General features: G+C 37.4%; 2 protein-coding genes across 4 annotated transcripts in view; one reads left to right on the top strand and one right to left on the bottom strand.

Annotated features, from left to right (window-relative positions):
- LOC145230748 (intermembrane lipid transfer protein VPS13D-like) overlaps positions 1-13,475 on the bottom strand; it is a 51,991-nt gene that overhangs the window by 18,725 nt on the left and 19,791 nt on the right. For all 3 annotated transcript variants that reach the window (XM_080096269.1, XM_080096271.1, XM_080096270.1), the window contains exons 43-61: positions 13,159-13,356; positions 12,662-12,780; positions 12,346-12,576; positions 11,937-12,138; positions 11,476-11,706; positions 11,094-11,236; positions 10,713-10,828; positions 10,324-10,535; positions 9,798-10,048; positions 9,426-9,551; positions 9,124-9,359; positions 8,870-9,003; positions 8,688-8,800; positions 8,023-8,190; positions 7,665-7,821; positions 7,557-7,603; positions 6,969-7,173; positions 5,510-5,680; positions 901-1,024 (exon numbers count right to left, since the gene is read on the bottom strand). In XM_080096269.1, the coding sequence (XP_079952395.1) occupies positions 901-1,024; positions 5,510-5,680; positions 6,969-7,173; positions 7,557-7,603; positions 7,665-7,821; positions 8,023-8,190; positions 8,688-8,800; positions 8,870-9,003; positions 9,124-9,359; positions 9,426-9,551; positions 9,798-10,048; positions 10,324-10,535; positions 10,713-10,828; positions 11,094-11,236; positions 11,476-11,706; positions 11,937-12,138; positions 12,346-12,576; positions 12,662-12,780; positions 13,159-13,356 (3,184 nt within the window). The remainder of the gene's footprint in view (positions 1-900; positions 1,025-5,509; positions 5,681-6,968; positions 7,174-7,556; positions 7,604-7,664; positions 7,822-8,022; positions 8,191-8,687; positions 8,801-8,869; positions 9,004-9,123; positions 9,360-9,425; positions 9,552-9,797; positions 10,049-10,323; positions 10,536-10,712; positions 10,829-11,093; positions 11,237-11,475; positions 11,707-11,936; positions 12,139-12,345; positions 12,577-12,661; positions 12,781-13,158; positions 13,357-13,475) is intronic.
- Positions 2,363-5,308, top strand: LOC145230749 (uncharacterized). Its single transcript, XM_080096272.1, has 9 exons — positions 2,363-2,583; positions 2,651-2,713; positions 3,168-3,429; positions 3,496-3,586; positions 3,763-3,924; positions 3,985-4,185; positions 4,344-4,494; positions 4,605-4,672; positions 4,960-5,308. Exons 1-3 carry the CDS (start codon positions 2,376-2,378, stop codon positions 3,374-3,376), a joined length of 480 nt encoding a protein of 159 aa, XP_079952398.1. The 5' UTR covers positions 2,363-2,375; the 3' UTR covers positions 3,377-3,429; positions 3,496-3,586; positions 3,763-3,924; positions 3,985-4,185; positions 4,344-4,494; positions 4,605-4,672; positions 4,960-5,308.

The following is a 13,475-nucleotide window of genomic DNA, read 5'->3' as shown; positions in this document are numbered from 1 at the left end:
AAAGAAAAAAAAAGAAAAAAAACAAAAACAAATCGAGTAAAATCAAAATGTGTCCCCTTCAGGGAAGGGGACCCATAATTAATATCTAACATATGTCCAAATTTCAATAAATTTAAAGCACGCTTTCTTTACTAAACGAGCATTACAGACCAGCGTTAAAAATTTTACGTTTCGGGGGCCTGTGGGTGAACCGCTGGGTAATTTGGGGTCAAACTTCAGGTGGACCAAGTTTGGATTAATATCTAACATATGTCCAAATTTGAATAAATTTGAAGCACTCTTTCTCGACCAAACGAGCGTTACAAACCAGCGTTAGACAGAAAAAAGAAAAAAGAAAAAAAGAAAAAAAGAAAAAAAAAATACGGACAAAAACAATATGTGTCCCCTTCAGGGAAGGGGACCCATAATTAAGGACTGTAAAGGCAACCACAGGGACGATCAGGCTAAAAAATTTAACCACAAACAAGGAATGCCATACAAACAACTGTTTAAAACATTAGGCGTTGCGTTTTTTGACCCAAAGTACTGGCAAACTTAAAAACGAAAAATTTGGGGTGAAGTGGGTGCAAAATGGGTGAATCGAACAAAAGTCACAGCATTCTATATAATTGTTTACAATGCACCAAGCAACAAAGTGTGACACTCCTCGACCATGTACTTATTAAAGATAGTCGCTTCAAAAACTCGTTTTGCCTGTGGGTGAGCCGCTGGGTCATGCGAAGTCAAACTTTACCAGGTTTAACTTCAGATACCTGACTAGTACGAGTGTAAAAGTTTGAAGCACTCTTTCTTTAGCAAACGAGTAGAACAAACCGGCGTTAAACATGAGAGAAAAAAATGGACGAAAACAATATGCAGTATTGGCCTACACTTCAGGAAAGAGCCCAAAACTGAGTTTACCAGTTGTATTAACAATCCAATATCCAGCCATGACAGAAATCTTGACTGAACAATTGAGACGCCAAAGAATACGAACGTTCAAGATCAATGTTTGGTCATTGTAATCTTTGATCAGCATACGCATCTAAAAACAGATTGTTGTTTCAGTAAAAAATATATACAAACGTCACAAAATCAAATATCAAAACAAATTAAGTTTAAGTGCAGTGAAAACAGAGGCAATTCAGGATTAAGCATTATATTGTACATAGGCCTACTGCTAAGTGGAAATTTTTTTAACTAACAGTACTGGCCCTTCTTTAAAGGTTGTGCGGCCCGCAGAGACGCTTGGATTTCAAAAGTACTGGCAAACGAGTCCAATTAATACACATTTTTGAGCTCATTAATGCGCCTGATGCTAGTTTTCTGCGACCTGCAAAATGTGGCTGGAATCAAATACGAATTATACTTGTAGTTTAGCATATTTGGTAAGCAACAGAGCAAAATTATTTTGTGTTATACACAGGTGCGGCCCGCGATCCAACTTTGACATTTGTAATTGGCGCCACAGTAACAAAGGTTGCCCACCCCTGACATAGAGGATGTTTTTTTCATCATTTTAGTATTACGCGGTCCGAAACCCATCTTTGAGGGTGGAAGTTACCATGGTCAGGGGTAGAGTTTTTGAGTGCAGATGGTTATTTCCATCATCACAAATTGCATGGCTACGGCGTCAAAAACACATGTTTGAGGTTGGAATTAAACTCTGAGAAATGAAAACCTTTGGGAACCGTATTTGACTTTTTCTCAGCGCTAGTAGGCTACTAACGAATAGCATTTTAGTATTTTTCCAAGGTATAAAATCCATGTGTTCGGAATGGTATTTATTTGTACCAATACAGCGGATGTATAACGTTAAAATTGTATCATGTGTTTATGTAAAACTTCAAATGCATACACGTAATTTGTACAGAACTGTAACGGTTTGAAATTATGTGCGACAATTTTTGTTTGAGACTTACTAAATGGAAAAGCGGGAAATTGACGGCAATAATATTGCCTCCCATCGCGCAATGTGACAAAGGCCTCCCGTAGCGCAACTTGACAGATTCCAGACATGCCATTACTATCATTTTTTCCTCTTTGGGCGCGCAAAACGAAACTTTAGCAATTCTGATTTCTGATTCCGATGACCCAGTTGTTTGACATTGAAGGAGTTTTGAGGTTATATGGTTTATGTAAATCAAGTGTTTTAAAACTTAAATCCAATTTGTAGGTATGTTTAGCATTGTCAACAAATTTTTGCAGTATTTGTAGTTTTGAGAAGTTGTAGCCGCAGTGAGGGTTTGAAAATAAAAATCATTAAGATAAGAAAGAAACTGTGGCACCACCTCATTATATGTACAGTTGTAGTGGCAGCAGTATGATTAGACTTCACCATAAAATTGGTGTTTAAATTTTGGAACGCATGTTACAGGTTTGTGTACGTAGAAAACATGAGCTGCATGTATCACGTAACTTTTAATGATTTTAAAAAAGTTGTGCACTGTGAGAAATGCGACCTTTATGAAAAAATTACTGCAACATTTAACATAAAACAATCATTTAAATTGTACCAGTGGAACACTGACTTTGATGAATGGATTGATGTGGGGGATTTGGAAAAACTGCCAAACAAAACGAAGTTGACTATAAAACTTATAGGTAGCAAAATCAATGATGTTTGGTTGGAAATAGTAGTGCCTTGATGTGAATTACATTTGTTTTTCAGATGAATCTCACTGCAGCATCACCACCAGTGTAACTCCTAAAGAACCACATTTTCCAATTGAAAGTATGTGTACTTTCAACTACTGTGTTTTTTCTAAAAAATAGTGCATATTTGTGCAAATTATCAGTTTTATTCTAAAATAACGAGTATAAACTTAAAAGCAAATGCTTTATTATGTCACTATACAGAAAAAAATTAATGTAAGTGTCGCATGGTACTTGCAACATTTTTTGACACCTTATACCTTTAAACAGTCAGTTTGTGTATGAAACGATTTTAACAATTTGTGTATAAAAACTGAGATTATTCTAGTGAATGTGAAAAAAAATTGGAAATTTGTAAATGGGAGCCACAAGCCCCCAAGTTACATTTGGTTGCTAAAGTGGGTCATGGGATGAAAAGGTTGAAACCACTGATATAACTGGATACCTGAGTCAAAAACCCATGTTTTCAGTGCTGTTTATGTAAAATGAAATGAAGTGTGAATGCAAATAAATTCGACTTGACTTAAATGTAGGTGCATCAAGTTCAAGTTCAGTGTCAACTGCATCACTTTCGGATGAAGATTCTCCAATAACCTGGGATACAAGTTCAGTCGAATCAAGTCGAGTTCTGAGCAATCTAAGCTGGAGCTGGACTGTGGATTATAATTTGCCAAACATTCCAGTGCAAGTTATGGAAGGCATAGAGGCTTGCAAGAAAGACATAGAAAAACTAACTTCTTGAACCAGGAAGGAAATAAATCAATGGCTGTTTAATGAGATCAGATCACATACACCGTAAGATATAAACAAGAGCTTGAAACCTATTTATTATTCCCTTAAACATAAATTTGCTTATATTAGGTTCCCATCATCACTAGCGTATGGAACTGTGGTGAATGCATTCCTGAAAGAGTTTCCTTTTTTAGCAGACAAAAATGAAGAAAACAAAATGGTAAGTATGTGTGGCAAGGCTTGTTAATTAGTTTATCATCTTCCTGTGTTTATCCAATTTCACTCATCTTTTAAATTTAATTCAAACATACTGTGCAAAAGACCAACTCAATTGCAGTTCAAAACATTGAAATAAACCTGCTAAAGTTTTAAGCCACCATATACTGTTAATTTCAGGGAACATGGCTAGAAGGTATACGCCAAAAATTCAGGGATTCGCGTCGATCCTTGGATCATGTGCCTGAAGTCATGGCAATAAGGAAAAAATTTGGAAACAAAAGCCAATGGCCACCAGTAACAGAAATAACTCCAGCAAAACGCATGCGAACTGAAACAGAGGTATGTGTACTTGCAAAAAATTAGACAAGTAGTCATAACATAACATGTAATTATTTGCAGAATATTACTGAAGATGAACATAGCATTGCTGATTATGTTAAAGAAATGATAAAGGAGTGTAAAAGAGATGTAAGAAACATGGATCTCATTAGAGATCGCATGCAAAGAACATTTGTGTGTAGACAAAAAGAATCCAAAAATGGTTCATTAACAATCAATGGCATGATTCAAAAATATCCAGCATTCCCGTTTACTGCTGTGGTGAGTAACACACTCTTCTGTACTTTTTAAAGAGCCTAGTTTAAATGACACATGTAAGCAAATCAATGCATTGTATGTAGCTAAATGCATTGTATGAATAAACAAATGAAGGTTAGTTTAACCAGTATGATTTTATGGATTGTAGCGCTTTATTTTAGATATTTGACGAAGCAAAAAGATTGTTTAAAGTAGACCTTGAAACTGAATTAAAAAGTGTCAGTCATTCAATCTTGCCAAAACTAAAGAAGAAATTGGAGCCAAAACTTAAATCTGTGCCAGAAGCATTGCTCCAGCGTTTGAAAGGAAATGGTATGAAGAGCCTTTGAATCAATTTATCTATGATTTAGTGATAATGTCATAAATTGGTGGTCTGCTAAAAACGTATTGTGCTTTTGTTGAAGTTATGATTTTTTTTTCAGAAGTGTTGTGTTTGATTCCACTGCTTTTCACCAAGAAGTTGGATATGTTTATTCAATATTCCAATCAGGTATGTTTCTCATCCTGTGTCTTTATTGCATTTGGTTTAAAAAATGGAAAGAAAATGGAAAAAGAGTAAAGCTATAGAAAAAATGTTGAACCACCAGTGGTTAGAGAGGAGAAAACTTTTGTCCGGCATAAAGTGGCTTTTTATGCGATACTATCAACATAAAAGCCCACAGTCGGCCGCGAGCTTTGTTCATTTGACAGAAGGCAGGGAGGTGTTCAGTCAGGCCAAGCGACTCGCGGCTACACTATGTTGGAATTATAATATTGTACATTTATTTTGTTGTTTAGGAAAACTCTTCAGTAACAACGCCGTACCCATGCATCTTTGCGACTGAACATGCCGACCCTGCTGTATACGTACATAAACGGTGGCTTTGTAATTGCTCAACCTACGATGAAGCTGTACTCGTAGTAATTACGTCATACAGAATTTTCGATGTTCGTTTTCCGAGGGCCCTTACCTGCGCACTGCAGTTCATATCGCACATTCTCAAAATATCCGAAAAAATCCGAACCGTAACAGTACAAAAGCTTATTAATACGCTTTAAGCTTAAATCAAATTATTGCTTGGTAAAAAAAATGTATTTCTTTTCTGCATGTTCTTGAAGCATATTAATAAATGTATAAGGAGAGCAATTCGCCGTGTGTCTTGTGTGACCATGGTACGTCGGTTATGGACGGCTATTTACACTAACAAACTTGAAAAAACGTTTAGGGTGGAAAATAGCATCATTAATGTTTATATCCTTATGGATATAAACACATAACGAGGACAATTAAAATGTAAGCAGCCCACAGAAAAAAAACATTTAAAATATTAAAAAACACAAATTGTACCTGAAAGTTTTTGATGGTGGCAGGCACGATCAGTTCCCGACAACTTTTGAAGTTTTCCAGCAAACATCCAATGATGAGAGACTGTGGTTGGTTGTCTTCGTCGGCGAGTAAACTCACAACGTGTGGAGTGGCATCCATGCCAGGTTTCAGAGTCCCTTCCACTGATGTGTTCTGTCACAATGAAAAAATATGCCAAAAATAAAGACACATTTCACACATACTTAGATCAGCCCTGCAGCTATCATGCACACCAGCGATTACGGCATACTCATTTATGGTTCAAAGTACGCCAGCCCCATTGAAGGCATTAATCCGAATCAAGTCCGTCTTCTAAGCATTTCCATAAGACAAGAAAAATCTTGTCTGCGGTGGGATCGAACCCACGACAAGTGTATTTCCGGGACTTGCGCTCTACCAACTGAGCTAAACAGGCACAGATTGATCACAATCATTGTTACCTGTCTTGTATAACATGGCAGCTTTGCAGTGGGGGCTGAGCTAGTACGTGTGTGTATGTTCACCTTCCTGAAAAGAGTTCCGTCGCAGGTTCGAATCCCACCGCAGGCTGGATTTTGCTAGTCTTATAGTAATGCTTAGGAGACCGGCTTGATTAGGTATAACGCCATGTGACCGGCTTAAATTCGGTAGTGATTATTCCTTTCATGTGACTTTATCATATCGAACTAGAAGGGTGGCTTAGCACATTTTGTTGTTGCATTTACACTATAACCTATTTTAAAACATAAATATATTTCTTATGCTTATTTTGTATTGGGTCCCATATTAGCCCTCGTCTTTTATAACCTTAGTTGTTTTTGCAGGCAGAAACTCATGGGTCCCCACACATGTAAAGTTAAAAATAGTGCATTTCAAGAGATAACCATACTCATAGTCCACATGTACCCAAATATTAGCCAATTCCGACACTGTTTTATAAACTTACCCATTTTAAGGGGCTAGTAGGGTTACTAATGGGGTTTGACACTAAACTAAAAAAATATGAAACCACAATGACTCAACCAATAGTACTGCAAAATTTCAGCCCAATCTGTCAATGTTTTGAAATTTCGACCACTAAAGGTGTTTTGAGCAACTGGCATGGCGCAAAAACGTCCACCAAGCAAGCCACCAACGAGTAACGTGCAACTGGTTGCACTTGTAAGACTATTGCGCCACAGATTTTTTCGTTTGTGGTGCCCAGTAACAAACAAATACGTTTTACACTTTAGGGGCTTGCGGGGTAAATACTGGGGATATCAACAAAAACGAAGTAGTATGCACATCTACATACCTATATCTACCATCTGTGTGAATTTCATCCAAATCCATCAAACATTTGATGGAAAAACGGGTCGGACAAACTTTGGGAAGAAAAAAATAGAAAACAAAGAAAAAAGAAAAAAACAAATTCGAGTAAAATCAATATGTGTCCCCTTCAGGGAAGGGGACCCATAATTACCTTAACATAGTAGCTGAGGTCGCATGGAAGAAGATTGGATATGACGACAGGAGGCAGGATGATAACTGTGTGTCCTGGAAGATGAGGAAGAAGATTTGTCGACCACTCACTGAACTCATGCTCCATCACTTCTCCCTGTTCAGCTAACATCTCATACACTTCCTCGTAAGATGGAAATCCCTTTTGCTGAATACACACTGCAAAGCTGCGAAGTTCATACAAAAGTTTGTGATTCGAACTTCACGAAACAAATCAAAACTCTAAAAAATAGTTACAGTTTAAAAAAATGGCATCAGATAAACTGGACATGAATCAAGTGATGAATTGAAACAAGTTAAAACAAAAACAAAGTTTAAACAACTTTATCTTCAAAACTCTAAATGCGCCAGAGTAAAAGTATACCTTTTGTTACAGAGCAATTAAAAGTTTTCGTGATAAATAGAAAGATAACCAGACGTTAAAAAAAACAAAAATGACAAAAAAATATTCATTTTAGATATTTCTTATTAAACATCACTCCACTCCATATCAATTAAGTAGTTTTTTTTACATATACGCTTATAATAACAATGATACATATATGCTTACTGAAATGGCATTGCTTCACCGGCGGGTTGCGACGGTTTGCATTCGACCTACACACAAAACGAAATTTTACCATCCCAAGTTTCACTTCTTAACAAGCACACTTGTTACCAATAGAGGTTCTTCCTTTGTGTCTCCAGTACAGGTTTGCCATCGAATCTGAGTGGTACTGTAGTAGTAAGAGCCATGCTTCTGAACTCGAGGACGCAGTCGCATCGCAAATGACGTCATACTCAAGGGGATGTACTGCGTCTCACCAGGATCCAAACTGTATTAACGTGCTTTTCAGTAAAAGACATTGCCATATTGCCAAACCACTTAAACAATCACAGACAGCATTTACAAAATCAGACGGCTTTTGTGTAAAAAAAAACACGTCAACATTTGGTAATACTAATCCGTAAAAACTACCGTAAACTACTCCAAAAAAACAAACACTACCGCATCAATTTAAAAAATAGGTACGTACGTGGGCATCGCCATAATACTTGTGTCTACTCCATCTTGTTTCTCCAGTTGTATTTGAATCGGGATTTTCACTCTGGATTTTACAGCCAGCGCTGATCGAACAGTTACCACCTTCTGCGCACTTCCCTCCAATGCTACACTGAACACCACACGAACAGGCACCGGAGATCTGCGTAATAAGTTATTTGCAATTAGTTACTGTATAATTTCACCACAGTAGTGCTTGTATTTCTGACCTTAAGGACTGGTAATGCTAAAAATAAATATTTCGTGGGTTAGGGGTGAAAATGAGTAAATTCAACTAAGAGTTACGTAATTCTTTAGAATACGTTACAATACACAAACCAATAAAGTATGAAACTCTTGAATCATGTACTTTAAGCATAGGCGGTTTTTTTTAAAAAATACATTTTTGGGTACGTTTAAAAAAATACGCAAAAAACTGTGGGTGAACCGCTGGGTCATTCGCGGTCAAACTTAAGGAGGATCAACTTTGAATAGCTAACTGACGTGTGTGTAAATTTGAACAAGTTTGAAGCACTCTTTCTTGACCAAACGCGTGACACAACGTTAGACAGAAAAAAAAAGAAAAAATACGAACACAAACAACATGTGTCCATATTTCAGGATTTAAGGAGGACCCATAATTACCATTAAAATACTTACTCGTATACTTTTGAGCTTTTGTTGATTTGCGTAAAAGCATGTCGAAAGTAAACTCCAACTCTGCTTACTGTCACAGGTTGTAGAGTTTTCCACTCACCAACCTTCACACGGATCTGTGACAACACAAGTTGGTCAGAATTCGATTTCACTATAGAAAACAAATTTTGCTACGAATATTCCACCTGGTGCAACTTGAGCAATCCAGTCCGCTTGTGCCGCTGTTTTTCGTGACTTGTCGCGAAGTGAAATGAAACATCTTCGCCAGGCTGTACCTCGGTCCAATCCGAATCGCTAAATGCTGATGAAAGGCGGTGAGCTGAAAGGACGAAAAATTTTTACAATTGTAACACACAACTCCCAAAATCTATGTACATCACGTATATGGTCTACCATTTACATTGTATCCATTAAAAGAATACTCATTTGACAAACAAACCTGATGCCACAATATCAGTTTCATGGAGTGCTGCAGTTTGTGTAGCAAATTTTAAAGGGCAACCAGTCAAGTTTCGAATCACGTATGGGACGAATGGGTGTCTAATACGTTTGCTTGTTGCAGATTGTGAACTTTTGGCTTTACTTCCATCTGTCGAAAGCTCGTAATCACTCTGCCAAGTCGACTTTGTCTTTTTAACAGTATCGATCAGCGCTGACGTAACGCTAACGTCAAATCTGTACAATAAAAATTTTATGCATGGTAAACTAGTTTAACAAGAAGCCATGTTGTTAACATCACACCTGTCTGATGCTTCGACTTTCAGATTCCACGTGCCGCTTCGTGATTGGTTGCTTCGACTCTTTTCGTGTTGCCAGGAAATGTTGCACCTCCAAGGTTCGAGAAAAGGTTCCCACAAAGATAACATTCTATGCGAAAACGAAATTGAGAAAAATCATCAAGAATAATTAGCAAGACGATGTCTCAGTCCGCTCATATAATAACAAGGTATTTCAACATCCATGACTTTGAACTTCTGACCTCAATTTACAGTCTAGTTTACGCAAATAAAGAAAAAAAAACGATTTGTTTCCCTGGACGTTAAATTGAGCTTGGTGTCTTATTGAAGTAGTCAATTAGTAAAATGTGGTAGCGAACTAAGGCACTACAATTACCTGTTGTAATAATCTCCAGTGAGCTTAAATGTGGACGATCCCATCTGACCATATATGGCGTCCTTCAGTGACCTTTCGAATTTGCTGTCCACTCCTTGTCTCACTTGCAGGGCGTGCACAGCAAATTCAGCAAGTGGAACGTCACAATCTTCTGCACAATCGTCTATCAAGCAAACACGAGCAACGTCAACTTTCACTGAGATACGAGCGACATCGAATGGTATACGTCGCCTGATGGGAACCATATGTCTCTGGAATAATAAAACGATATTCAGTTTTCATTGTTTTGTTGCTTGACATTCAAACAATGCGCAATAGACAACTAACAATCAAAAAGGGCCAAACCAAGTTTTGGTTTACAAGCGAAAGTTTACCAACAAAATTGTCAAAGCAACCTTTTTTGCAATAAATTTTCGCTTGTAATTGTGTTCACTATATTATCAACTGTTCCGATTAAAAGAAAAATGACTCTTAGTTTATTGGTCATTTGAATGCAAACTACATCAATTATAAACCAGCAAATTACCTTCGCATTCGGTTGCAATGTTGCGTGGTCAACCAACCATGACCCAGCCCTTGTGACATCACCGTTGTTGATGCCAAGAGCGTGTATGACGTCATTACGCGAGTAACCAAGCTCGGTCAGATTATTTACTACGTCCTCGTTTGGTTTAAAAACCGCCTTTATTCGTGAAGGGGAAGATTTCTTGGAGCTGGATACAGGTGACGTCGTCATACCTTGATTGCGAAATTATTCCCAGTAAACAAGTCATTTACAAAAAATCAACAAAAAGTAACACAGTCATGGTAAAGTTAGTATTTGGCATTTGGTAGAAAGGGAGTAAAAATCACACCAAACAAACGTTTGACGTTCGGTCTGTACTGCAGATTAAAGTAACACCTTTGCAATAATACCTTCGCCTTTAATTCCAGCCTGTGTTGGAAGAGACTTTAGAATAGCCAGAAACAACATGATATCGTTGTAGGAAACTCGCATGTTTAATTCGGAAACGTGTACCTCCAACATGTTTCTAAACAGCATTAAAAAACATAGGATTATATAAAAAAATACGTATAATGGGGTCGAACATCGTGCACCTTGTGTCTGCAATCAGGAACCATTACATCACCACATTTTTCAACATAATATTTTTTAAAATGCTTTAAAAATGTAAGAACCATATCACAGCAACAATATGCCAAAACCTTCATGTGCGCTCAAGAGTCACGTTATTCCACACAAATAATTTTGACCAAAAATCATGTAAAATTGTATCTGTTGGTAGAGAAGTTTACCTGTCCAACACTGAATAATCATTGCTGATATCGAATTCGGCGAGGTCGGTTTGTTTTATAGGTCGGACCTCAATTTGAACCGTAACAGGGTCAATTATTGACAAAGCTGTTTCGTTTTCCTTGTCCAGTTGACATGAAAAGACCTGAAATGAAGAAAATATCAACGTACTAGTGAATGTAGAACAGTAAAACCAAAGGACGATAAAAAAATGGCAAATTGTCGGTACCTTTCACCAGGCATTACTATTAAGAAAGACCATTCTTGTACATATTTTTAAACACTTGCTTTATACAAATAGATTAAAGTTATCATTCACAAAATATGTAGTTACAGTTAAATGGGATTTAGTTTTTTTAAGAAATGTTAAATTTTGTCACATACTTCTAGTCTTTCAAGGCCACAGCGAAGCGGCAAATCTCCAGTTCGCTTTGATAGTGCGGCAAGGAGTTGCTCTGGGTTGCCCTCTTCTGGACAGAACTGTAACACTGCAGTTGAGCGCAATATCACAGCATCAGTGTCAAATCGGGAAGAATCTTGCACAACTACGAATTCGGTTTCAGTCACGTTCAACTTGATCTCTGTCTTCCGAATTTCAGGTTCCAACTGACCTGACTGAACACACAGTTGTTTTGTCATATTTGTTTAAAAAACGGCGTTTTTAATTGATAGTTATAGCGTAAAAATGTTTTTTAAGGGTTATAAGCTTAAACAAGTTTTCCTTACTGAATTACATCAAACGAATACACGGCTACGAAAATACGAAAGTTACAAGTTTGGTCCTATTGTAATGAAGAGAATGTATATGCAACAGTGTAACATATTTTTTTCGCGTTTTCGCTTACGTCATCAAGTTTTCGCTGGTTGCCCGAGTCCATCTGACCATATTTGGCCATCCTCTTGGCTGTAATTTCCCTCAGTGAGTCGCAACGAGCTTGGTTTGGGTTCTGTATGAGATACTTGTTCATGTCCTTCAACCAGTCCAGTATTACATATACCCGCATGTTGTTGAGAAGCGCCGTAAATTCCATAAAACCAGGACCCGACCTGCGTACATGCAAAATTGTTTTTAACACATATAAATGTTAAAACGCGACTATAGTTGTAAAAAGCACTTGAGCTAAGTTAAAGGATATTTTTAATCAAGAAGTTTTATGTACATAATGACAAAAAATGTTACAGGCAGTATACGTTGAGGTTAACCTCACAAAACCTTTACCTTAGCACAAGTGCATTTAACATCACAAAAATTACCTTTGGTGAATTTCAAATTGCAACAAATCCGATTCTAGTGATACCAGTGGTGCAGGTTTGGTTGTCGTGGGAACAAGTATGGTTGTGAAAACGCTAGGTGGCGTAGAACTGCTTCCCTTTGTGTTGTCAAACCTTGTATCGACGGCACAAAAAGCCTTGCACGACAAATTCGTAGTTTTGTTGTTGTTTGAAAACGCCCGGTAGCTCAATAATGACTTCATGAAATCCATTCTAGATTAAAAATTTGTTGTCACACCACGTAAAGTCACTTATGGTCAATGTTACCAACCTTATACATGTCATAAAATCAGCTTACCTTCCAAGTGATTTTGCAGGGGAAAATTCGGTGCCATGTTCGAGTAACAATTCAATACTGACGTTCGTCAAATGGAAGTCCATACTCAGACCAGTGTACGCATCTCCGGTCAGCACAGTCTGCAACATAAAACCTTTGGTAAACAAAAACGCAAATAAATCTAACAGCATTCAGTGTAAAACAAAATGTTCAATATCCAGAAAAGATAAATAAACGGGCCATAAATTTTCAAAAAATACGTGTCAGAATGTACCGTTTTGCAATTTTATATTGTTTTTCAAATCCCTACGATGCTGTTTGAGTTTTTACCATTTTGGGATGTTTTAGACCAGTTGTTCGCAATATTTTGTATGTCGTGACCCCCTTTTGGCCCCCAAGCCCTTAGGACTCGAATGAAGTAGATAACAACACTATATACATAACCCTCTGGGGACCGGTTAATATCTGCTGTTTTAGACAAATAAAAAAGTGTATTGTCTTTGCATATCTTAAAGTACCTGCAATTTAGATGGTTGTAGAAATGCAGTTGGTTGTGGAAAGTCGGGAATCGCTTCACCCGCATTATGATCAAGCACACCACGAACTAACCAATACTGTGTGTGATCGAGAGCACAGTAGACGGAAGATAATCTCGCACATAATGCTGTATCTGGTACACCCTGGTGCGTTATCTCCTTTTCTAAGTTACGCTCCATCTGTGGAAAAAAGTTGGTTGACAAAAATACTTAGTTTTAATCTCGCTTTTCACTATAGTAGTCCAATTTTTTTTAATTATGTAGGAAACAAAATGTATTTCTCATGATAACTACCAAGA

This window comes from Phallusia mammillata, chromosome 5 (genome assembly GCF_965637545.1).
Source record: "Phallusia mammillata chromosome 5, kaPhaMamm4.hap1.1, whole genome shotgun sequence".
In the NCBI taxonomy this organism is placed as follows: domain Eukaryota; kingdom Metazoa; phylum Chordata; class Ascidiacea; order Phlebobranchia; family Ascidiidae; genus Phallusia; species Phallusia mammillata.
This window is presented reverse-complemented; position numbering and strand designations above follow the sequence as displayed.